Here is a 26972-nt window from a genome sequence, read left to right on the forward strand (position 1 = left end):
ATAAAGGAATAAGCCAAGCATACTGTATGTTCTTTGCCTGGCTGTTTCATTGACTACAATACATGGGCCATTCTATATATAGGGGCCCATTTACAGTGGCAACTCTAGCAACAATATATAGGGGGGCACATAAGATACCACAGTCAAAACTGGGGGGGCACTAATAATTTTTACCACTAAATCATACCCCTGAATATACATACATACACACTCACATACTCATACACTCATACATACGTACGCACTTATACATACCTACACACTCACTCATACATACACACACACACACTCATAAATACACACTCACCATACATACATACACTAATGCATACACACACACATGCACACACTCACACTAATGCATACACACCCATACGTACACCCACAAAATACTTACACATACACTCATACACTAATGCATACATACACATACACACACACTTAAGCATTTACACATACACTCTAACATACACTCACACATGAACACACATACACACTAATTCATAGCACACTCACACATACACAAACATATACACACACACACTTCTGGGGTTTTTTTAATGATTTTTTTTTAATGATTTTTTGTTAATGCTATTGCTTTTGTTTAGATGATTGTTCACCTGACCTGTATCTGAAGCCAACTTTTAGACCCAATTACAAAGCAAAGCAGGAAGTAGCTAGATAAAAAAAGTTGGTAATCCATACTATCATGGTATGGTAAGTTCAAGTTGGTAAATAAATTTTGGGGGGGTAACGTTTTTTTAACAAGTACGTGTACGTTCAACAACAAACAGTCATCAACACTCATGGATAGACCTGTATGAAATTATTTTTATCCTACTGAATATCAGCTGACTCTGAGCTCTCTTCTTTGGACTGGGCCTACCGGGGACAACAACGTCACAGACCGGTGCTCTAATGCACCCTGCCACAGCCACCAGTGCCTGCCAGTCCAGAGTGCCAGTCAGTCTCAGAGACAGTGCCCCCAGGGCCAGACAGCTCCTTCCCCCGCGGCGCGCTTCTGCAGAATCTGCACACAGTGTTACCTGCTGCTGGCTTGCTCCTCCTTCTTCCGCTCCAGAGCCTCTGGTCATGTTCCTTGACTTCTGCTGTGATTCAAGGAATGTGACCACTGGCACTTATCTAGAGGAGGAGGAGTAAATAACGCCAGCATGCATGCCGATGCCAATGTTTGCAGGCAGCCTGAGGAGCCATGGGGTAATTGGAGTCGAGTCAAACAGTGCCCCCCGCCTGTGGTGCTGCCGCGTGGAGAGCCGTCATGAGTGCTGACTTTGCTGCATGTCAATTTAAACTTTTGAAGGGGTCGCCGATCGGTCAGGTACTACTTCACTGGGAGGCACGCTGCCTTTACCCTAAGGCTTACCAATACCTCATCATCATCATCATATCTCACCTCAGTCAGTGTCTCATAAATTACTCAAAATAAAAAATGACCAGTAATTAATAATATACACAATCACAATTTAAAAATAAATACTAACACTACTCCTGACTGAGACTCATCCTCCAGTAGTCCCTCCAGGTCTTCCAGAATTATGAAAGTGCCGGGGCTGGCGGGGGGGCAAGCCATTTTTATTGGGGGGGCAAATGCCCCCCTAGCCCCCCTGTAGTGACGCCACTGCCCATTTATCAAGCTCCGGATGGAATTTGAGGGCCCGTGTTTCTGGCAAGCCTGCAGACTCGCCAGAAACACCAGTTATGAAGCAGCAGTCTAAAGACCACTGCTCCATAACCCTGTCCCCCTGCCACAATTCAACCCGATCGAGTACGATCAGGTAGTTTTATATATGCACAGTATACACCAGCAATGAAGTACTACATTCAAAAAAGGTCTGCATACAAAAATACAAGTTTTATATAGTCATAGTATATATCAACAATTAAGTGCCACATTGCCAAATGTTTTATTTGATAGTGTTCGTATGATTGTAACTGTACTTTAAAATGTATTTGTGATGTGTTTTGTGCCACTTTTTTGTCTTGCAAAACAATTAACCAGAGCTCTGAGGTTGTGCTATCCCAACACAAGTTAACCCCTTAACGAAACGAGTTGTACAGGGTACGTCGCACTCAACCTGGTCTTTAAAGACCAGCGACGTACCCTGTACGACTTTGGGGGTTAAGTCGCTTTACGGTTATTGCAGTGATGCCTCGAAATCGAGGCATCCTGCAATAACATTTTTCCCCCATCCGATGCAGAGAGAGCCACTCTGTGGCCCTCTCTGCACCGGCATCAATGGCCGCAATCGTTGGTGGGTGGGAGCTGACCGTGGGAGGCGGGTGGGCGGCCATCGATGAAAGACTGAAGAGAGAAGGGGGTGGGATCAGGGGCGGGGTTGTCGGGAGCGCGCACGGGGGGCAGCGGGTGGGAACCGCTACACTACAGCAAAAACATTTCATATGAGTGGCAGTAAGGGGGGCTAAAATCCCTAACAAAAGTAAATCTAAGGGATCTGGGAGCAGGTGGGGGATTGGTCTGTGGGGGGGAAGCTACACTACAGAAAAAAAAATAAAAAAAAATTGTATTTGCAAACAGGGTACTGGCAGACATCTGCCAGTACCCAAGATGGCTCCCAGTAAGGTAGAGGTGGAGGGTTAGAGAGCTGTTTGGGGGGGGTATCAGGGAGGTTGGGGGCTAAGGGGGGATCCTACACAGCTGCATATGTAAATATGCTATACAATTTTTTTTAAAATTTTAAATATACCTTTTATTTTAGTACTGGCAGAGTTTCTGCCAGTACTTAAGATGGCGGGGACAATTGTGGGATGGGGGAGGGAAGAGAGCTGTTTGGGAGGGATCCTGGGATGTGATGTGTCAGGTGGGAGGCTGATCTCTACGCTAAAGCTAAAATTAACCCTGCAAGCTCCCTACAAACGACCTAATTAACCCCTGCACTGCTGGGCATAATACACGTGTGGTGCGCAGCGGCATTTAGAGGCCTTATAATTGCCAAAAAGCAATGCAAAAGCCATATATGTTTGCTATTTCTGAACAAAGGGGATCCCAGAGAAGCATTTACAATCATTTATGCCATACTTGCAAAAGTTGTTTGTAAATAATTTCAGTGAGAAACCTAAAATTGTGAAAAATTTTACTTTTTTTTTTATTTGATCGCATTTAGCGGTGAAATGGTAGCATGAAATATACCAAGATGGGCCTAGATGAATACTTGGGGTTGTCTACTACACTACACTAAAGCTAAAATTAACCCTAGATGCTCCCTACATGCTCCCTAATTAACCCCTTCACTGCTGGGCATAATACACGTGTGATGCGCAGTGGCATTTAGCGGCCTTCTAATTACCAAAAAGCAACGCCAAAGTCATATATGTCTGCTATTTCTGAACAAAGGGGATCCCAGAGAAGCATTTACAACCATTTATGCCATAATTCCACAAGTTGTTTGTAAATAATTTCAGTGAGAAACCTAAAGTTTGGGAAAATATTTGGGAAAAAGTGAACAATTCTTTTTATTTGATTGCATTTGGTGGTGAAATGGTGGCATGCAATATACCAAAATGGGCCTAGATCAATACTTTGGGATGTCTTCTAAAAAAAAATATATACATGTTGAGGGTTAATCAGGGATTCCTGAAAGATATCAGTGTTCCAATGTAACTAGCACTAATTTTGAAAAAAAGTGGTTTGGAAATAGCAAAGTGTTACTTTTATTTATGGCCCTATAACTAGCAAAAATAAAACAAAGAACATGTAAACATTGGGTATTTCTAAACTCAGGACAAAATTTAGAAACTATTTAGCATGGGTGTTTTTTGGTGATTGTAGATGTGTAACAGATTGTGGGGTTCAAATTTAGAAAATGTGTGGTTTTTTCCATTTTTTCCTAATATTTTATCATTTTTTTAAAGTAAATGATAAGATATGATGAAAATAATGGTATCTTTAGAAAGTCCATTTAATGGCGAGAAAAACGGTATATAATATGTATGGGTACAGTAAATGAGTAAGAGGAAAATTACAGCTAAACACAAACACCGCAGAAATTTTAAAAAAGCCCTGGTCCTTCAGGGAAAGAAATTGAAAAATGGCCTTGGTCCTTAAGGGGTTAAATTCAACCGTGCACAAGTGACTGTGTTTACTTTCAACTCATAATACAGCCCTGCATAAGAAAAGCCCAAAGACTCACCATAAACTCAAGTTAGCAAGCCACTCATAATCTAGCCCTAATATTTTAGCAATATATATATATCAGCAATGAAGCACTGCACTACAAAAGCAAGGTCAGTTTATGTCCACAATAGATTTAAAGGATGCTTACCTTCATGTTCCTATTCACAGAGAATATTTCCAGTTTCTGAGGTTTGCCTTTCTGGACAGGCATTTTCAGTTTGTTGCTCTACCATTTGGTCTGGCTACAGTTCCAAGAATATTCACAAAGGTTCTTGGTGCCCTTTTGTGTGTGATCAGTTCTCAGGGTATTGCAGTGTTTTCATACCTGGACAACATCTTGGTTCAAGCTCCATCTTTTCCTTTAGCAGAATCTCACACTAAACGTCTCTTGTTGTTTCTTCAAAAGCATGGTTGGAGGATCAATTTTCCAAAGAGTTCTTGGGAACCTCAGACAAAGGTAACTTTCTTGGGTTTTCAAATAAATTCAGTATCCATGAGTCTTTCTCTAACAGAGCAGAGAAGGTTAAATTTGTTGTCAGCTTGTCTGAACCTTCAGTCTCTTCTGTTTCCTTCAGTAGCTCTGTGTATGGAAGTCCTAGGTCTCATGAATGCAGCCTCAGATGCAATTCCATTTGCTCAATTTCACATGAGGCCTCTTCAGCTTTGTATTCTGCATCAATGGTGCAGGGGTTATACTCAGTTGTCTAAAAGGATATTTTTGGATCCCAGTACAAGTCAGTCTATAACGTGGTTTCAGGATCATCACTTTATTATTCAGGGGACTTTTTTTGCTCATCCTACTTGGTCTGTTATTATTACAGATTCAAGTCTCTCACATTGGGGAGCTGTTTGGGGATCTCTAACAGCACAGGGAGTTTAGGATCCTCGGGAAGCAAGGTTACCAATCAATGTTCTAGATGCAATTTTCAGGTCCCTTCATGCTTGGCCTCTGTTGAAGATGGAGTCTCACCTTTGTTTCCAGACAGACAGTGTCACTGCAGTAGCTTATGTCAACCATCAGGGGGAACTCACAGTTCCCTGGCAATGATGGAGGTGTCTCAGATTCTCTCATGGGCAGAAACCAATTTTTGTCTAATCTCATTCATATTCCAGAAGTGAACAACTGGTAGACAGACTTTCTCATTTGTCAATTTCTACATTCAGGGGTGTGGTCTCTTCACCAGGATGTGTTCATTCAGATTGGGGATTTTTGGGGTCTCCCAGAGATAGATATGATGGCCTCCTGTTTAAACAACAACATTCCCAGGTACTTTGCGAGGTCCAGGGATCCTCAAGCAGATTTAGTGAATGCTCTAATAGTTCCTTGGCATTTTCAGCTTGCTTATCTGTTTCTGCCTCTGTTTTTTTTCCCAGAGTTACTTCCAAGATAAAGCTAGAGAAGTCATCTGTAATCCTGATTGCCCCAGCATGGCCTCACTGTATTTGGTATGCGGAACTGAATCAGATGTCCAGTTGCCCTCCTTGGCCTCTTCCTCTGCGGACAGATCTTCTGTCCCAAGGTCTATTTTTTCCATCCGGATATCAAGTCTCTGAACTTGATGGCATGAAAATTGAACGTTTAGTCCTTAAAAATAGGGGTTGCTCTAATTCTCTGATCAAAACCTTGATTCAGACTTGTAAGCCTGTAACTAGGAAGATCTATCACAAGGTCTGGAAGGCCTTTATTTCTTGGTATGTAGATCATGGTTTTTCTTAGGATTCTTTAAGAGTTCCTAGGATTCTTCAGTTTTGCAGGATGATCTAGATAAGGGCCTATCTGCCAGTTCTCTGAGGGGGCATTATTCTGCTCTTTCAGTCTTGTTCTACAGAGAGATTTCTTATCTTTCTGATATTTATAGTTTTGTTCAGGCTCTGATTCATATTAAACGTAATCAAGCCTATTTCTTCTCCATGAAATCTTAACCTGGTGTTAAGGGGTTTTGCAGGCTCCTTCTTTTAAAGCTATACATAAATTGCACATTAAACTACTTTCTTGGAAAGTGTTATTTATTTTGGCTATTTCTTCTGCTAGAAGAGTTTCTGAGTTATATGCTCTTTCTTGTGAACCTCTTTATCTGATTTTTCATCAAGATAAGGCTGTTTTACGGGCATCATTTTAGTTGTTTGTTCAGACAAACAAAGTTTGTTCATTTTTTTTAATTTTTTTTTGGTAACTAGCCATAGAACAAGCTATTATGTTATTGTTCATTCCCAGGCTGAGCGTTTCTCTTGTTTTGTATATCATTTGTAATATACATTATTTATTTATATTTATCTAAATTTTGTAATTTATTTTTACCCTTTTTCATGTTGTTTATTTCTGAAAATTGTGGGTTTTACCGTTATAAGAAAAAGGAGTGTAAACTGCATACTACACATGCCAAACTCTGCTACATATCAGTCACTTATTGGCCTTAGCAAAGGTTAAAACAAAATGGCAGTGCCTTTTCTGCTATAGTAACAAGTCTGGATTGGCTCCTCCAGACAATTCAAGTATTAGAGGGAATTTGTTACAGACTACAGAATTCTTTTTTAAAGGGCCACTGTAAGTAAATATTTTCTATGCCTGTTACTAACTAACTACCCCAAATACGCTTTTTATCAATAGCATTTCATTAACATATCTCTACCGTATATCAGAAATCTTGTCTGCAAACTGAATTGTTTTCCAAACCCACTCCGTGGGTATGCTTTGCTCTGTACCAATCCGTTTACAATACCTAGGTTTCAAAATGGCGCTTTAAACACAAAGTTATTGGTTTAAGTATTTTGAACACACAGTGCTGAAAATAGTGGGCAGGATAACGTGACATCATCAGCGAATAAAAGATATAACTTTTAGAACGTTATGAAACTTCGTTTTGGAGAAAATATAGGTCAGTAGGTTTTAATTAATGTTTATTAACTTTAATATGTTAGTTGTTTAGGTAAAAATTATAACAGAAAGTAATCCTTTAAGTGCACGGTCTTTTACGCCCCTTTACATCAAAAGCAGTAATACAGCAGTTCTGAGACTTGGATAAAGGCATCCAATTGATTTGGTGCTTTGTTTTTGTTTTGCTTTTATAAACTGTAGGCACATATTGCAAATAACAATGACAATGTGTTTTAACACAATACTGAGTTTCATTGTGTTAAGGAATATTCAGCTATAAAAGCATAAAAGCAAAGCGGACAAATAGGTGACAAGCTTACACAGCTTCTGGTTAACTGGTCATGTAATGTGTTTGAATTCAAAGCCAAATGTAATGTGACACTTGCATAGTTTTTCCCTGTCTAGCAACAGCTATGAATGTTATTTGAACAGAATCACTCAAATACAAATATCGCTACCAAGCAATATTACTTTTCCATTAACTACACACACACATATAATTACTAGCAACTGTGTCAACATTATATATAAATATATATCTTTATAACAAGTTAGACAGTTATGTATAACCAATATTTAATAACCTACAATATATTTATTATTTCATGATTTAGAAAATGAAAGATGTAAAAAAAACTTTCCAATTTGCTTCTATTTTCAAATGTATTAATTTGCTTGATATCCTTTGTTTAAAAGCAGTTAGGAAGGCGCAGGAGCATACACATGATTGGATCAATATATGGCAGCAGTTTTACAACTATGCTATTCATTTGCAAGAACATTAGGTGGTAGCAGTGTTTCCTGTCATGTACTGCTCCAGAAATGTGTGTGCTGTCCATCAAGATATCTCTTCAATAAAGAATACCATGAGAACAAACTATATTTGATAACAAAAGCAAATTAAAAAAAAAAAATTAAAATGTGTATGCTCTGTCTGCATCACCAAGGATAAATTTAGGGTTTCATGTTCCTTTAATTTTTTTCAATCAAAAAGCAGAATGAATATCAAGGAGAACATTCATTTTACAGTTCAAATGACAATTTGTCCAGCCACTATTATCCACATTCTATTCTTTTTTGTGGTGGTGTCACAAGGGGGAGGAAATCCCCTGCTAGAGTGAATCATGTGTCTTAGTGGGGACTTTGCAAACCTGTATCTGAGCCCCAGGCCACTTACATGGAAAAATGACCCTTATTTTGAAAATGGAGAGTCTGTCCCTGTAAGTTGTAGGTGGTTACATAAAATGGTGATTCAAAAAGCATATACAGCAGCACTGAGGCAAAGGAGTAGCAGGGCAATCCAATAGTTAAAAAATATCACTTTTATTTAAACATGTGTTAAAAGAATACACAGCTCCAAACTCCCTGACTAGTTTCGTGCCCTATAGGCACTTAATCATAGGGTAACTTTGTCAGGTGATAGTACCTCTATTTAAAGGGACCAATACACCTGTATACAATTAAATGAAACAACACATACATAAAATACAAATATATGCATATCTCATAAAAAAACAACAAATAATTCCATTTGCATGCACCAATTCTAAGTAAGAAAAAGCAGCTCACACAAGCTAGTTTGAATATGTTTACATTGTTCATCATATGTTATATATGTTATTTATGTTACTATATGTCTGATACTGCAAAAAATACACATAAAAAAGACACCAATACTACATGGTCTAAAAGACACATTCCAAATGGTGCTTAACTATTCTATTCATAAATCCAGAATTGCTATAAAACTGGATCATTAATTATGCAGTTTGATGGATCATCAAAAAAAGACTAAAAAGAAATTTATAATGATTTGCAAAAAGAATTTATTTTCAACAATTTGAAATTGCAAACCATGATTGGTATTTATGAAAACCCATCAAAGAACACATATGTAAAAAAAACAATTATTATGGAAAAGTTTTATATAAAGTTAAGGGATAAAAATTCACTTGAAAAATCAAACAAACAAATCCCCAGAGGACCAATTTGTAAAAAATACACATGATTTCATAATTAACATGTAATCGGATTCACCAATTATTGTTAACTTCTATTCAAAAATATTTTTTTCAAAAACAACACACATACTGTGTATTTTATGTTGAATATGAAATGATTGTTATATGAAAATATCCCTGAACCATTAAATTTATTATATAGAAATATGTACAGATATACACCTATTCACAGAAATGTATGGATCTTAAAGTGACTACTCCACAAATAGCTCATGTCCCGTTCACGATTCAAACCCAGGGGGGTGATGGTTCTCAATTTGTAAATCCAAAATAATTCTTGTTTTGACAACAATTTGCACCTATCACCCCCTCTGGGTGGGAACATGATACGATCAATGACTTGAACTTTCATACTGAATATGTTGGTCATATGTATAAGATTAAAGTGCCTGGCTACTGCAGACTCTTTTACATATTCCCTTGTATCCCTTATGTGCTCCCTAATTCTGGACCTCAGTTCCCTAGTCGTTTGACCTGTATACTGTAGGTGACAGTATTTGCATTCCAGAAGGTAAACCGCAAAAGTAGTTCTGCAGTTGGCATAGAATTTATGTGAAAATTCTTCTCCCGTTTGCGTGCCATTACCTATGCTAATGTGACTACAAGTGACACAGGGGCCATTTCCACACCTATAGGTGCCTTTCTTTTTAATGTACAAAAAATATGTGTGTGGCAAACAGATCAGATGTTAACAAAACAAATATGCTCAACACAATGTGCTAAAAAACAATACTCTCCTTATTAGAATAATATACAGATGACCGCTGCCTTCCTTCAGTCTCTCCCCAGGGACTGTACAAACAATAGGCAAAACGAAATGGATGGCGCTGGTCTTGGTGTGTAGTTAATTTCTAATGATAGATAGAAATGGACTTGATGTGCAAGTTAAATCCGACAAAATAATGTGCAGTATACTCACTCCTTTAGTAATGTGAGTTCAGCTTCTAAGGTGTGTCTTTCTCCAAAAGATAGGAAGGTAATTTTCAAAGATGATGTCAGCTGGGCTGGAAATGGATTAAAAACCCCATCAGCAGTAAGGTAAGTAAGTTACTACTTGATTTATAACAAAAGTTACTACCTTACTGCTGATGGGGTTTTTAATCCATTTCCAGCCCAGCTGACATCATCTTTGAAAATTACCTTCCTATCTTTTGGAGAAAGACACACCTTAGAAGCTGAACTCACATTACTAAAGGAGTGAGTATACTGCACATTATTTTGTCGGATTTAACTTGCACATCAAGTCCATTTCTATCTATCATTAGAAATTAACTACACACCAAGACCAGCGCCATCCATTTCGTTTTGCCTTTCTTTTTAATCCAATCACTTTTGTCAGTTTTATCAGAACAAACCAAACTAGGGGATAACTTGGAAGACAAAGTTGGTGGTCTTTTCGACACAAATTTGCATTTGCCAATCTGTGACCTTAAGGTCTCATCCTCCTCAAGTAGGCGAAGATTTTTCTTCAAAATTGAACAGACCTGATTAAATTGGTTCGAGTATTCGGTCGAAAAGACCACAGTTTCTTGTGTCAAAGACTTGGTTTGGTAGATCCCTGTACTAACTCATGTTGCGATTTTGATCTCACCTCATTGTAACTTTGATTCAACAGTGATTCGTCATAACCTCTCCACTTGAGTCGCTCAATCAAAGCATTAGCTTGTTCATCAAATAAGACATCAGAATTGGTGTTCCTGCGTAATCGCAGGAACTGTCCTCTTGGGATTGAACGCACCAAGTGGGGAGGATGACCAGATTTTGCGTGGAGAATGGTATTCCCTGCTGTTGCCTTGCGGAATGTGTCACTTATAACCATTCCTAGGTCAGGATCACCCTTTAAAGTAAGGTCAAGAAAATTAGCACTAATTCCAAAAGTGTCTCCCACAAAACCAAGATTAAATTCATTGTCGCTTAGATATGCAAGGAAACCCTTGTAATCAAAAGGCTCTTTGACGACAAAGATCAAGTCGTCAATGAAACGCATATAAAAGACGACACAATCTTTAAATGGGTTACTGCTTGAATAAAGGTACATATCCTCCCAACATCCCACATACAGATTTGCGAACGAGGGAGCAAATTTTGCCCCCATGGCTGTCCCGCAAATCTGTATGTGGAATTCTTTGTCAAACATAAAAAAAATTATGTTTAAGCAAGAATTCTTTGATTTCACATAATACCACTTTGGTCTCCTCCGAGAATCTAGTCTGACCATCAAGAAAATATCTAATAGCCTGTACCCCCATGTGATGTGGGATACTAGAATATAGGGCAGTGGCGTCCACCACTACCCATTTGTATTCATTTTCCCATTTTAAAAGTCTTAACAACTGTAAGAGATGTGTGGAGTCTCTCAAATAACTTTTTAGACCCCTCACCAGGGGTTGCAGGATTGAGTCTATCCATTCTGAAGTAGGCTCAAAGAGAGACCCAATCCCCAAGACGATGGGACGTCCCGGGGGTTGGGTCAAACTCTTATGAGTTTTGGGTAAGTAGTGAAAAATTGGAATCCGTGGATTCTCAGGGACCAACATCTCAATCTGATCCCTGGTGAGGAGTCCAACAGCCACAGTTTGTTCCAATATTCTTATGAGCTTCGATCTGAATAGAAAGGTGGGATTAGAACTGATCTTTCTATATGTTTTAGGGTCACATAATTGCCTATTACTTTCTAAGATGTAGTCGCTCTTGTTGAGGACGACCACATTCCCACCCTTATCCGAATTACGGATAACAATATTGTCATTAGTCTCAAGAGAAGTCAAAGCAGCTCTTTCTTTAAATGTCAAGTTAGATACTTTCTTTTTCATCTGTTTAACCCCATCTTCCAACGCCAAGATCTCTCTTTCAACTTTTTTCTGGTACATGTTTAATGCTGTTCCCCTAAAGTGTGTGGGATAAAAACTAGATGAATGTTTTAATGTTGCTGGGATGTCTTTGTCCTGTAAACCATAACCACCTTCCATTTCACTGAGATCCCGTAACAAAATATTGTCTTCAAAATTTAACAATAAATTGGTTCTTAAACCTGTCACATTATTCACATTGGTGTCATCAACATCAACAGGATTACTTTGAGGACTATGGCCTTGCACCGAAGAAAACCTCTTTAAGGTTAGCTTCCTGACGAATTTATTAACATCCAATAATGTCTTGAATGCCGAAAATGTATTTGTCGGTGCAAAGCCCAGTCCCCTTGATAATACAGCAATTTGCTCAGGACTAAGATCAATGTCAGATAGATTTAGAACAGTTAGTCCTTCTTGTTGGATTTGGCCCTCCTTCCTGATTTTCTTTGTTCTTCTCCCGGCTCTCCTGGTCTTTTTCCTAAAGGGATGTCAGAGTTCTCTTGAACTTTAGGACCAACAGGTCTTTCTTCTTCCCCGGCGTTATCCTGCTCCACACCCTCTGAAACCTGTGAAGGAATAGAAGAAATAAATAAAATGGTGATTACCTGCAGCCAGTTTAGGAAGTGGAATTGATGCTAAATGTGGGAAAATATAATGTGAGATTGAAATAATGACTTCCATACTGCTATTTACGATGTATACCATAGAAAATGACATGTGTTTTTGGGGGTTTTTTTTGCATTTCATATGGTTTTCCCATTTTATGATATTTCTGCAAACTATACTTGCTGAAAAAATAGGTATAATTTGTGTGGGTACCTTACAGGAAAAAAGTTAAAATGTCTCTATAAATGCAATGAGGGCCAAAAGACCTCTATCACAGTGGTATGAAAATAGCTCAGCAGTGAAAGGGTGATTAGATTAGAGAAACAATTTTAGGGACAGAGGGAGGTAAGTTCTAGTTCACATAAAAGTAGATACAAGTATTAACCTCTAAAACTGGCTCACTGATGGTGTTTAGCTCAACACTGGCAGTATATTGTTGCTCCAGAGCTGCCTTTAACTATGTGTTTAACCCCTTTACGTCCCCTAAATACATAGGTTTAACCAGGCAATAGTTCACTAAAATATACCCTAAAGCATTAGAACATTTTCTTGTTGCAGCTTTATGTCCCTTTAATGACCTTTCCCAATTTAACTAGATCTTCATTTTAATTTCAGCAATACCAAAAAGCTTCAAAACTGGAACAGTTTGTGACACGGTTTTTGTTGAAGGAAACATTGAGCCAGCTGCAGTCTCTTCAAAACTCTTTAGAATGTGCCATGGAAACTACTGAAGAGCAAACACGTCAAGAAAGGTAGATGTTTGGGAATCGTGTTTTCAAGCACTTGCATAGAACTAATTACTAAAACCTCAATTGACTTGATTTTTGTCAATTTACAGAGACACATTGTTCAAGTGTTGTAATTTGTATGTCAGGTTTTTAGCTACAATATTAGTGTCAAATAGTTTTAACCTTTTAGCTACTTATTTTTAAAGGGAAAGTCTACACCAAAATTGTTATTGTTTTAAAAGATAGATAATCCCTTTATTACCCATTCCCTAGTTTTGCACAACCAACACAGTTATATAAATACACTTTGTATCTAAGCCTCTGCAAACTGCACCCTTATTTCAGTTCTTTTGACAGACTTGCATTTTAGCCAATCAGTGCTGACTCCCTGGAACTTCACGTTCGTGAGCACAGTGTTATCTATATAACACACATGAACTAACACCCTCTAGTGGTGAAAAACTATAAAAGAGAAGAGGCAGCCTTCAAGGTCTAAGAAATTAGCATATGAACTTCCTAGGTTTAGCTTTTAACTAAGAATACCAAAAAAAAATTGGTGATAAAAGTAAATTGGAAAATTCTTTAAAATTACATGCCCTATCTGAATCATGAAAGTTTGGACTTGACTGTCTCTTTAAAGCCAAATCTTCTAGAACATATATATATATAGCAAAAAATGTATTTGATTCCCCTTTGTGTGAAAGCAATTGTCATTTTTATATTATTTTTTGTTTCTGGTATAGAGAAAAGTAAATTGATAAAACTATGAAACTGTTGTAATTATCCATACAGTAAGTCTCCCAATGATTTGAAATAAAGAGTCTGAAAAAAATGAAATGAAACACAAAGCCATGTTTGTTAGTTTATCACAACAGAGAGAGGATGTTCTAAGACAGTATTTGAGGATATTGTCTGACAAGATAATAAGGATTGAGTTGGATGTTTGTTCCAGCATTAGAGTCGTGAGGTATAAATAGTATTATGTTTTGTTCAACAGCTTCTTCTTTTAAAGAATATGAAATGCTCTATTGTAGCTAGAAAAATTGTATTTTAATTGGTGTTCTTTTACTAAGTAAAAAAATTACTAGTTTTAGTTAAAGGGATAGTCTAGTCAAAATTAAACTCTCATGATTCAGATAGAGCAGGCAATTTACAGCAAATGCTGATTGGTGGCTACATTTAGACACCAATCAGAAAGCACTACCCAGGTTGTGAATCAAAAATGGGCTGGTTCCTATGCTTAAACTCTTGCTTTTTCAAATAAAGATACCAAGAGAACGAAGAAAATTGATTATAGGAGTAAATAAGAAAGTTGCTTAAAATTGCTGCTCTATTTGAATCATGAAAGTTTTTAATTTTGACTAGACTATCCCTTTAATTAGTACATGTATTCTTTTAGTTAAAGGGATATTCAGAATTACACTCATACAATTTTAAATAACTTTCTTATTTACATCTGTTTTATTTCTTGGTATCCTTTTTTGGAAAGCATGTTAAAGGGATACAATTTTAATCAACTTTCCAATTTACTTCTATTATCAAATTTGCTTCATTCTCATGGTATCCTTTGCTGAAGGAACATTGGCAGCTATCTGAACACATCTAGTTAGCCAATCACAAGAGACAAATGTATGCAGGCACCAATCAGCAGCTAGCTCCCACTAGTATGGGATATAGTATAGGATATGTGTATTCTTTTTCAACAAGAGAACAAAGCACATTTTAAAATAGAAGTTAATTTAAAATTGTATTAGAATGACATACTCTATCTGACTCTTGCAAGTATAATTTTGACTTTCCTATCCCTTTAAGGTAGGTACGAGAGCAGCAATGCACTGCTGGGAGATAGCTGTAAATTGGTGGCTGCCTCTTTTCATTGGCTCACCCAATGTGTTCATGTGCCAATAGAGCATTGCTGCACCTGAACGTATTTTTTAACAAATTATACAGAAGAACAAATCACATTTAATAATAGAAGTAAATTTAAAAAGTTGTTTAACCCCTTAACCCAAAAAGACGTGTATATATATATATATATATATATATATATATATATGTCATGCGGTACTTTGCTCATCATACCGCATAACCTCTGCATCAAAAATGAATCTTACAACCCTTCAATGCCAGGATTTTCACATAAGGTGCGCAGCTGCAAATAGCAACATTCTATTTGCTAAAATGCAATGGCAAAGCCATGCATATCGGCTATTTCTGAACAAGGGGGATCCCAGAGAAGCTTTTGTAAATCTACCTATGTCAAATTTAAAGGTACATAACTCCAATCACTGACCTGGGCATATTAACCCCTTAGCAAACTACATAACATTATACTGCCTCCATCATGCAAAACAATTTTATTTAAGATAACACAGTGGTTGTGTTAAATGTTCCATATAAGCTGTACATATGTTTCTATATTAGAATAATTGGATAAAAAACATTTTGTTTAACTGGAGAATTGAGAGGAACAGATACATTATATTTAGCTAAAGGAAAACTAATAAATCCAATCCAATCTATGGATCCAGAAGGCCTCTCTTGACTTGAAAAGGTGTTCTCTATTGCCCCCTCCCCTAAGTACATCAGTTTTATCAATTATTTGCCATCTAAGGGCTAGTTTCCATTGCTTGGTAAAGTTTGGCAACTGGTGGTAACATAAAAAATCTCCATAGACTTTAATAGAAATAAATGGTTTTACACCCAGTTTCCAAACTTTACTACCTCAATGGAAACTGGGTCTAAAATGGCTAATCTGGTGTCCACACTCTACAAAGTGACATGCTACAGGGGCCTGTTTATCTTTTTTTTCTAATAATAGACTTATGTTGAATTAGTCTCCTTTATTTTACATGTCGTTTCATCTACATCATTTTTTTAACATGGGCATTTAATCAAGTATACAACAAATGTTGATTCACATGTGTACTATGACTTCAATTTAAATTTATGGCCACTCCTTGGATCAATAAATTCACGGTTCTTCATAACAAAATTACAATTAGTACAACCTAAACAGGGATAGCAATCAATATTCCTCTCAGTTATATATCTATCTTTTTTTTCCACATCTAGAACCTAAATCAGATTGTACTCAGATGTCATTTACATTCTTTACTCTTCTTTGAGCCATCATTGGATTTTTTTGCAAAGCTGTTATCTCTCTGTTATACTCCCTTAATACATTATATGCCAATGTTTTCTAATAATACGTGATATCTCAATATATATATTATTTTGGGATACAAATACTAATCTGTCATTATTGCCTGGAAGTATTTCTTTTATCCCTATTATGGCATACATTATAAGTCTCTCTATCAAACCACTAGGGTATCCTCTGTCAAAAAAACTTCTTCCCCACTTCAAATAGCCTAGATTTTTTAACTTCCTTATCACTTACTATCCTATCCACTCTCAATAGTTAGCTACGTAGGAGAGAATTCCTTAATCTAGGGTGATGGAAACTGTCATATCTATCAATGTATTACGATCAGTTTGTTCGTGATGAATTTCTAATTTTAATTAGACATTTCTAAAAGACCATTTTTTCTTCACTGAAGATGAAAGAAAACTCCAGACCGTTAACTTTATGATTTAACTGATCTACAAATTGTAATAAGGGAATCCACGTTGCTCCACCATATGCCAAATATATTATCTATAAAACGCCACCTGGTGGCTCCATAATGTAAGAATAAGGCATTACTGAAGACAAATTTTTCTTCAAAATAATTCATATACAGATTGGCATATGATGGGGCAACGTTGGACCCCATAGCTTTTCCTTTCTTTTGGATACACCTGGTGTCCATCAAAAGGAAATAATTATTATATAATACAATCCTAAACAATTCTTCAAAGAACTCAATCTGTTTCCTGTTGTATAGGGAATTAATTTCCAATTGTTGACATATAACCCCATTACCACTTTCATGTTTGATGGAAGTATATAAACTTTTCACATCTAATGTGAACAGTATATATTTAGTGCTTGGGAGTATTAAAGATGTTACTTTATCAATAAAATATCCTATATCTTTAATAAAGTAAGACATATGTTCTAATTGGGGTTGTAATACCTTATACAAAAATACAAAGATATTAGTAAAGACTGGATTAACTTTTGATACTATTGGTCGCCCAGGGGGAGTTTGGAGGTTCTTATGTACCTTAGGTACTGTATAAAATAATGGAGTTTTAGGATGTTCATTAAAGAGAAATTCTTTCATTTTTTTTTAATTGGTTTTTAATTTCCTGTAATTAATAATCATTATCTAGGACCACTGTGGTCCCACCATTATTAGCTCTCTTAATCACTATCATCATAATTATAAAAGTTTGTATGGCCTTAAACTCATGCCTTGTTAAATTCTGTTTTTTCCTACTAAATTTTGCTTTAGCTTGCATTTTACTAACACCTGCTGTAACCAACTTATTAAATGTATTAACACTACTATTATAAATAGTTGGAGAGAAACTGCTTTTTTATGTAAGTTAAAACTCTTTGGGGTAAAGGTGTCCTCTATAAGTGGTAATAATTTATCAGAATATCCACGATTCTTACCGTCATCTTCATTGCCATCAAAAAATACTTTTAACTTAATACTGCGAAAAAACTTAACTAAATCCTTATCAAGTTCAAAGAAATCAATGTCTTTATATGGACAAAAGGAAAGTCCCTTCTCCAATAAAGCATACTCACTGTTGTCAAGAGTACTGCTGGAGACATTAATCACTGTTGATTGAGTTGTTCTCTTCTCCGGTTTCCATCTCTCCTTGTCTTGGTGTTTTCTTGAACGGTGCTTCCTTCCTCCTCGATGTTTCCTTTATCACTGGACAAAAAAGATGATGACAAAGAGCCAGTAGAGAAGTTTTTATAACCATTTTACATATGACAGCAGTAGTTGTGTGTAAATAATTTCAGTGAGAAACCCAAAGTTTGAGAAAAAGTTAACAATTTTTTTATATGATTGTATCTGGTGGCCAAATAGGGGCATAAAATATACCAAAATGGGTCAAGATCAATATCTTTGGTTGTCTACTTTTTATATATTATTTTTAAAAGTAAATCAAAATTTCCTTTTCTGTTTAATCAGTAGATTTGATACATCTGAGGTAATTGCAGCCATTTATTGCACTCACATAGCCCACAGGCTACTAGTAGGTACATCAAAAAATATAAACTACAGCGCATCTCTGATTCAAGGACGTTTATTACAAATATATGCTAAAATGCGCAATAATATACCGCGCTTACATAAAAACAAATATTTAAAGCATCTAATAATCTGTATATAGAGAGACAAAGAAAATGGGTTACAGAAAAATAAATTATAATGTTACAACTTTCCTGGTTTGTGTGGAAGATGCGGGCTGCCCAGGTCACTCCTTCACCGTTTACAAGACAATAGTATGGAATGTCGGTGCCTTCTCCCTCTTGCTCCCAGAATTCAGTAATCGAAGCTTGGGAGGTTTGTAAGTTCTAAACCTTTGTTAGGGGATCACCTCGAAGGAAGGTATCACAGGATGTAGTACATTTAAATCGAAATAACGAAAATGAGTGTGGTATACTCACAGAGGATAAGTTAAATCACATGCTTTATTCAGAAACCAACTCGAACAATATGTTCCATAAAATCCAGCTTTACTGAAGTATTTAAAAGTTGGTACAATAAAAGTCTTTCACTTAAAAAAAGTTCTACCAGTTTCAGCAATCTGTTTTATTACTACTTGAATAGATCTTGAGAAAGGCAGATTGCTTAAACTGGTAATAGCTGCTATTTCTATTCAGCTAATTGACCTGGGGCTTTCATCTCAATGCAATATTATACCCTCTGTAATATATACATTAACATGGATTTAACTGTTTGGCAATGTGAGGTTGAGCCTGTTTGTGTAGTTTTGTAGTAGGGGGTTTTTGTGCATGGAATTAGTACAGCGGTTACAGTTAGTAACTGGACTTTTTCCCTTTCTTTTTTTAAATTCCTCACCTGTTCCTTTGTTTCTGAGTGCAACTGTAAGTGCTCTAACTGTTCACAGAGCACTTACTCTGATGAGCTAAATATATTTTGAGGTAAAATATCTTCCCTTTTTACATAGAGATGTTCAGGTGATATTTTCATGTAAGCCTTTTACAGTTATGCTGCATCACTTTCAAGTGATTTAGCATATGAGTATTATGACCCTTTTTTTTCCTATAAAAGACTGCTAGAGACAGAATTAAACTAATTTTTTAACAACTTTCCAATTCATATATATTATCTAAATTTGCACAATCTTTTTATATGCACACTTTTTAATGCACCAGCTCCTACTGAGCATGTGCAAGATTCAAGTAATATACATATATGCATTTTGTGATTTGCTTATGGCTATCACATGATGCAATGGGAAGATAAATAAAACTAAATTTGTCAGAAAACAATCTACTAATGTGAAACTCAAACTAAGTGACTATGCATTGTCTGTTTAAATTATGCAAATGTTGATTATGCTATTCTGCTGTCTTAGTGATCTTTTATCTGTCCTAAATGTCTCTGACTTAATTCTACAAGGTCCCAGGTATATTATTTCCAATTCCAAACATTTTATTTACTGTTTTTGATGTGTTTACAATAAGATGTAGCTTATATCCACCATCAAAAGGGAACTTACAATTCCTTAGCAATGACGGAAGTCTGAAGGTTTTTTGAATGGTCACAGAAAAAAAATCTATACTATTTTCTCGTTCAAGTAGTTTTGTACTAGATTGGGGAACAATGGAGTTGAGACCTGATGACTTTTGTTTCAGAGTCATATTTTGAATAGAATAGAGCATTCTAAATTAATCTGACTGCTCCAGACAGGCCCCACAGAGCTTGGTTTGCGAATCTGATTCTGATGTCAAGCTTTCTCCGGTCATCAAGATCTCAAGTTTCTAATCTTGATGGATTAGAGATTGAATACCTATTTTAGGTTTATTTGATATTGTAGTGAATGCCTTATTTCAGACCATAAAGTCTCTTAATATAAATTTTCTCACATTATTTGGGAAGTTGTTTCTTTCCTGCTATGAAAATCAGGGTTTTAGCTGACATTCTTTTAAAATTCCAGTTCCTAAATTGCAGTTGTATGCAAAAGTTTAGGCACCCCTGACAATTTCCATGATTTTCATTTATAAATAATTCGGGTGTTTTCAATTTCATTTTTATCTATCAAATAACTGAAGGACACAGTAATATTTCAGTAGTGAAATTAGATTTATTGGATTAACAGAAAATGTGCAATATGCATCCAAACGAAATTAGACAGGTGCATAAATTTGCGCACCCCAATAGAAATATTGCATCAATATTTAGTAGAGCCTCCGTTAGCAGAAATAACAGTGTACTTGTTCCTCTGCATATATGCCAGAGTAGATTTTGAGCAGTGTTTTGGGTTGTTGTCTTGTTGAAATATCCAGCGTAACTTCAACTTTGTGACTGATTCCTCAACATTATTCTCAAGTATCTGCTGATATTGAGTGGAATCCATGCGACCCTCAACTTTAACAAGATTCCCAGTACCAGTACTGGCCACACAGCCCCACAGCATGATGGAACATCCACCAAATTTTACTGTGTTTGTCTTGGAACGCTGTGTTCTTTTGCCACCATGCATAACGCCTCTTGTTATGACCAAATAACTCAATCTTTGTTTCATCAGTCCACAGCACCTTCTTCCAAAATTAAGCTGGCTTGTCCAAATGTGCGTTTGCATACCTGAAGCGTGGCGTGTGTGCAGGAAAGGCTTTTTCGGAATCACTCTCCCATACAGATTCTCCTTGTGCAAAGTGCACTGAATTGTTGAACAATGCACAGTGACACCATCTGCAGCAAGATGATGTTGTAGGTCTTTGGAGGTGGTCTGTGGGCTGGTTTTGACCGTTCTCACCATCCTTTGCCTTTGCCTCTCCGATATTTTACTTGGCCTGCCACTTCTGGCCTTAACAAGAACTGTGCCTGTGGTCTTCAATTTCCTCACTAGGTTCCTCACAGTGGACACTGACAGCTTAAATTTCTGCGGTAGCTTTTTGTAGCTTTCCCCTAAACCATAATGTTGAACAATCTTTGTTTTCAGGTAATTTGAGATTTGTTTTGAGGCCCCCATGTTGCCACTCTTCAGAGGAGAGTCAAAGAGAACAACTTGCAATTGGTCACCTTAAATACCTTTTCTCATGATTGGATGCACCTGTCTATGAAGTTCAAGGCTTAATGGGCTCACCAAACCAATTGTGTTCTAATTAATTAGTGCTAGGTTGTTACAGGATTCAAATCAACAAAATGACAAAGGTGCCCAAATGTATACACCTGTTTAATTTTGTTTGGATGCATATTGCACATTTTCAGTTAATACAATAAACCTCATTTCACTACAGAAATATTACTGTTTTCTTCAGTTATTTGATAGATCAAAATGAAATTGCTGATCCAAACACCCAATTATTTATAGATGAAAATCATGGAAATTGGCAGGGGTATCTAAATATATTCACAATAGAGTGGAGAGCTACTGATATTTTATGGTGCCCTAAAAATTTCTCAGGACCGTGCTAAGATTAGCGCTGAATCTAGTATAACAAGTCCATGGTAAAACAGAATTACCAGAGAATGTTTAGTGCAGCCCAATACTTTCAATGGATAGCACAGCTGTACTAAACATCACTCAGATTACAAGTTAAGAGTTATGCGTTGCGCAACTTGAGACCTGAAAGAAGTGTTAGAGCTAGAGTAAAAGGATAACAAAAGCATAAAAACATATTAAAGTATAACACTTAAATGCATGCATATTAAATGTAAAATATATATTTATTATTAAAATGAATGTATAAAAAATGTTTTAAAGGGATATGGTAAATAACAAGGTATTGGACTGTGTGTGTGGGTGTATATATTTGTATGTATGTTTGTGACATACTTGCATACACATAAGTACATACACACATACAAATATTCACATATATGTCTGTGTATGTATATATATATATATATATATATATATACAGCAAAAGTCGGTATACCTTTCATTACTGAGATTTTTATTTTTTATTTTTTCAATACTTCATATGTCCACCTTTATTTTTGATGACACACTCAATCCTCCTTGGTATGGAGGATATCAGTGTTGCACAAATTTCCTGACAGATTTTTTGCCATTCTTCAGAGACAAGTTTTTCAACTACTCTTTGCTGTAAGGGTTGTGTTGCTCTACCTCTCTCTTTAAAATACTTGGCCAATTATTTTATTTTATTTTATTTTATTATGCCACCGTACCGGCATCTAATAATTCTTCTATTTTACATATCTCTGACAATCTATGAATATATATATACAGGACACTTATAAGCCGTATACACCCCTTTAAAGACGATCAACTGATATTAATTATATTCAGAGTACTGCTTTCTATATTACACTTCGTGCTATATATATATCTAAACTGAGAATCCGGTCTATAAGTACACATCGTTCATCCTAATCTAAACCTGCAATTATTTATCCAGATATGGATAACTATAAGTATGTCATTTTATGACATTAACAACTATAACCCCTTCTTTCCTCCCCCCCCTTTTTGATATATAATATGATCCGCAGCAGACCATATATAGAATGGCTTAAAACTTATACAAAGATACCTAATTATATCGTATCCGTAAGGACAACAATATTAACAAAGTTAAAAGTATCAACTCCTAAATATACATGATCATATATAGATAGAAAAGTTCCCAACTTTATTTTTGGTATTTGTATATAGTATGTAACAACGAAATAATCACAAGACCGCACATAATCTGTAGCATCTTTCAGCTCCAACTCTGAAAGACATATTATACATTATTTACAAATCACTTCTTTGACTGTAACTCGACCTCACATATCAAACTCATCCGGTAGTGCCTCATCGCTCTAGGGATACATTTAATACATCATCTATTATGTACATTGCTAATGCCATATACTGAAACACTACAGATCATCTTAAGAACACATGGAGCTATATGTTAATGATTGACATTGCTGTGTAGCTCATCACTGATTGGACGAAAGTCCTTACGTCACGACCAATCAGGACACAGGAAAAACGGATAAGAAACATACTAAATAAATTGATATAACTACATTTAAATGTGTGGCCATACATTATGGATTGGCCAAATCAATAAATAACAAAGGTACCTGAGCGAAACCTATATAATTACATACACCTCGTAAGTCCGTATGAGAAATTACATACCGGAAGTGACGTCACAGACACACGGAGGACTCATAGAAAAACAATTGATTACAAACAAAGGCTCCCCAAATAGTGATTATTACTAAATACTATCTTATCCACCAATTTTAGTAGAAAATAGGCTTTATGAATCATATTAAGCACCTTGTATACATATACAAAAATTCGTCAAACCAGAAATGGCTAATTCAAAGCACTTCCGGCTGCAATCACACAACCCCTATATAAGGCCATCAGTATGTAACACACACCAGTCTTGATAAAGGCCTAGAGAAGGCCGAAACGCGTAGACAGCACTGGTAAGCCTTATTCTAATTGGAAGAACATATTGTGAACTTTCTACACATTGTATTTTATTTTTCTCTTCACAGGTTTTTGTTCTCTTATATTTTTATACTTATATTTATATTTTTACTTTTTCTGTGCACTGTTTTTTATTGTGCCCCCTTTCTTCACCTAAACCAGCCCATCCAGGCTGGCAACACCCCCATTGAGGGAGATTCACTGACATTTATTGGCATTTTTTGGACACCGTTGACTATTATTTTTTGGTTTTTATTTGGCTTTTACACACCAATTGGACACCCGCAATACACTAGCACCATTTGGATACACATCTTTAGAAGCACCCCAGCGGATTCATTTTGGACTTGTGCTGTGACTTTCTTCCCCTTTTTTGGATCAATATTTATACTGACTACCACTTCATTTTTGCATTCTATTTTTGCTTTTTGTTTTTGTTTTAAACACTTCTTCCACATCCACCGAAAACTATTTTATTTGATTTTATTGATTGATTTTCATTTGACTGCTATTTTAAACACAAATTTTAGCACTCTGGATCATTGCACTGTCTCACTTTATAACATACCTTGACATAGCTGTCTTTCAAGAATTGAACTGTATATATTTTCATACTGTTACAGTATATTTTTTATCCAAACCTGTTTTTTATCACATTTGTACTAGCGTGGATCCATGTCTACTAACTTTTAACACATTGTATTTTATTATCGTATTTTATATTTTAATACCCTGTACTCCTGTCGTAATAAATTCTTGTATACCTTAGCCTGCATTTGGCGCCTAGGATTATCTTCTTCACGTCTTATTGTATTTGGGTGATAACTAGGTATCACCTTCCTGGGCCAACAAGGTTTAGTGGGCGCTGGGGTATCTTTGTATTGTCTCTTTAAAATAGCCCAAAGGTGTTCTATGTTCAACATACTTGACCAGGTCATAGTTTTCACTTTTTTCTTTTTTGGAAACTTTTTTGTGATTTTGGCAGTGTGCTTTAGATTGTTACCATACTGGAAAATAACTCTTCTGCCAAGCTTATGGAGTCTGGGATTTATCTTATCAGCCTATAGCCACAGGCATTCATGGTGCAATCCATAAATATCATCTTCCCAATACCCTTAGCATTCATGCAGCCCCATATCATCACACTCCCACTTCCGTGCTTCACTGTTGGGACAATGCATTCACAGTGGAAGCCCTGTCCAGGTTCACACTAAACATGCTAGACCCTATCTAAGCCAAACAAATTTATCTTGGTCTCGTTTGACTAGTTTTGCTCCCAATATTCACCAGGCTTCTTTTAATACTGTTTAGTAAAATTTAATATTGCAATTTTGCGCCAAAGAGCAGCAAGGTTTTTGTTTTTTAAATGCCATCCATAGAGTTTGGTCCATAGAGGTTGACATTATGTAATGTCCTTCACACTGTCATTGAGCTGTCACAGAAACTGTCTGTTTTTCAGAGCCAGATTTTGCAAGTAGAGCACTGTCTGTGGCATCATTTTAGGAAGATGTCACTACGGCTCTGGTTAGTGGTACTATGGCTCACTCTATACCTCCTGATTACTGCTGCAACTGTGTTTCAACTGATGATTAGTTGGTCACCTATGTTCCTGTATCATTTTCTCATCTTTGTGAAGTGAAGGCTTTGTGAAGGCTTGTGTTTAAATTCCTCTGGCAATTCTTTTCCATGTGGAGCCATGATGCAGACTTGCAGATTGACACAGCCCATTGGTCCAAAATTGAGAAAGTTCTGGTGTTCACAGTTTATTTTATAACCATGTTCTTCCAATTAGGCTTATTGGAAATCACAGGTGTACTCAATTTGTTTCAACGATGACATGTTCTCTAACATGTATTTACTTTTGTTGCATTGGTATACTAACTTGTATTCACTTTTACTAAGGATCTGCAGACAACTACTGATCCTGACCAAGAAAGAGCCAGAGGGCCAATTGGTATCAACAGTCGTACAACCCCACCAATCACCTGTTGTGTTCAGCCCAGCACTTTACCTATGCATTTAGCCCCTTTGTGGGTATTGTACATGTAGAGTTCCAGTATGAGTATTGTAAAAAAAAATATGTTCTGACATGCCATTTTTGCACTCCAATATCCCTTTAAGGTACAATTTATTTGTTCCCAAATCCTGGGAATTGCCTGACTGGAGAATCAAGTCATTAGGACTTATGTCGTATTCACTTGATCCATGTTGTTTTTTCAGTTTTTTTTCTATAGTCATATTGATGATAAATCCATTACAGGCCAACGTAAACACTTGACACCGTTAGGACTTTCCATGCCATCCTAAAAGTGATGGGCTTAAATGCCTTTAGGACGACATGGAACGTCCTAACTTTTGTGGCATCTTGCTCCATAAAATTAAATGGCGGTTGATCCAACTGGGGGACATGCCTAGCAACGCAGGCAGTTCCTCAAGAGCCAATCAGCACCGTTTTTGAAGCCCATGATCACAGTGACGATCATGTGCTTCATTTTACTTTTTTTTTATTACGAATGGAACTTGGATGGATCAGTCCGTCCTAAAGGGGTTACATGTCAAAATTCTACACAGATAAAAAACAATTTGCAAATGGGATTCTTTTTTTGGTAAATTAAAAATGTATGACTGCAGCTGGTATTTAATTTCACTAAAACTGAGTTAAACAATGCACTTGGTTCTTTGCTAAGGTTTTTAGAATTCTTCAGTTTCCAGCTGTGCAAAGGATATCTTGCCATTTATAAAAATATAAAATTAAAACACAAAGCAAATGATTCCTAGAGGATTTCTATCTTATTATTTACATGGAAATTGAGAGAGAGAATAGTCTTTCTGAATGGCATGCAATTATGATTTAAAAATAGCTGCTAACATTTGTCAATTTAAATATGTGACAAAGAAAATTACAGAACAGTAGGAATCATTATTGAAACCACACCTGTGCATTCATTCACATCAGTAGTAGCCAAATGGTATTTAAAGGGACAGTAAACAACTTATAATTACAAGACTTTTTGGGTTTGTTGCAACAGAATAGCATATTCACACAGTCTTAATGTTTTTAAAACAAATTAACATACTTTTTACTGCAACTATTTTTAAATGGGCAAACTCCACCCAACATTTGCCTTATTTGGAGGAGCCAATCTGGGCTTTAGTCTGCAGACAACAAGGGTA

General features: G+C 36.3%; 1 protein-coding gene across 1 annotated transcript in view; it reads left to right on the forward strand.

Annotated features, from left to right (window-relative positions):
- NECAB1 (N-terminal EF-hand calcium binding protein 1) overlaps positions 1-26972 on the forward strand; it is a 721255-nt gene that overhangs the window by 490713 nt on the left and 203570 nt on the right. Inside the window, exon 6 of the mRNA XM_053715189.1 lies at positions 13123-13259. Within this exon, the coding sequence (XP_053571164.1) occupies positions 13123-13259 (137 nt within the window). The remainder of the gene's footprint in view (positions 1-13122; positions 13260-26972) is intronic.

This window comes from Bombina bombina, chromosome 5 (genome assembly GCF_027579735.1).
Source record: "Bombina bombina isolate aBomBom1 chromosome 5, aBomBom1.pri, whole genome shotgun sequence".
Classification (NCBI taxonomy): Eukaryota; Metazoa; Chordata; class Amphibia; order Anura; family Bombinatoridae; genus Bombina; species Bombina bombina.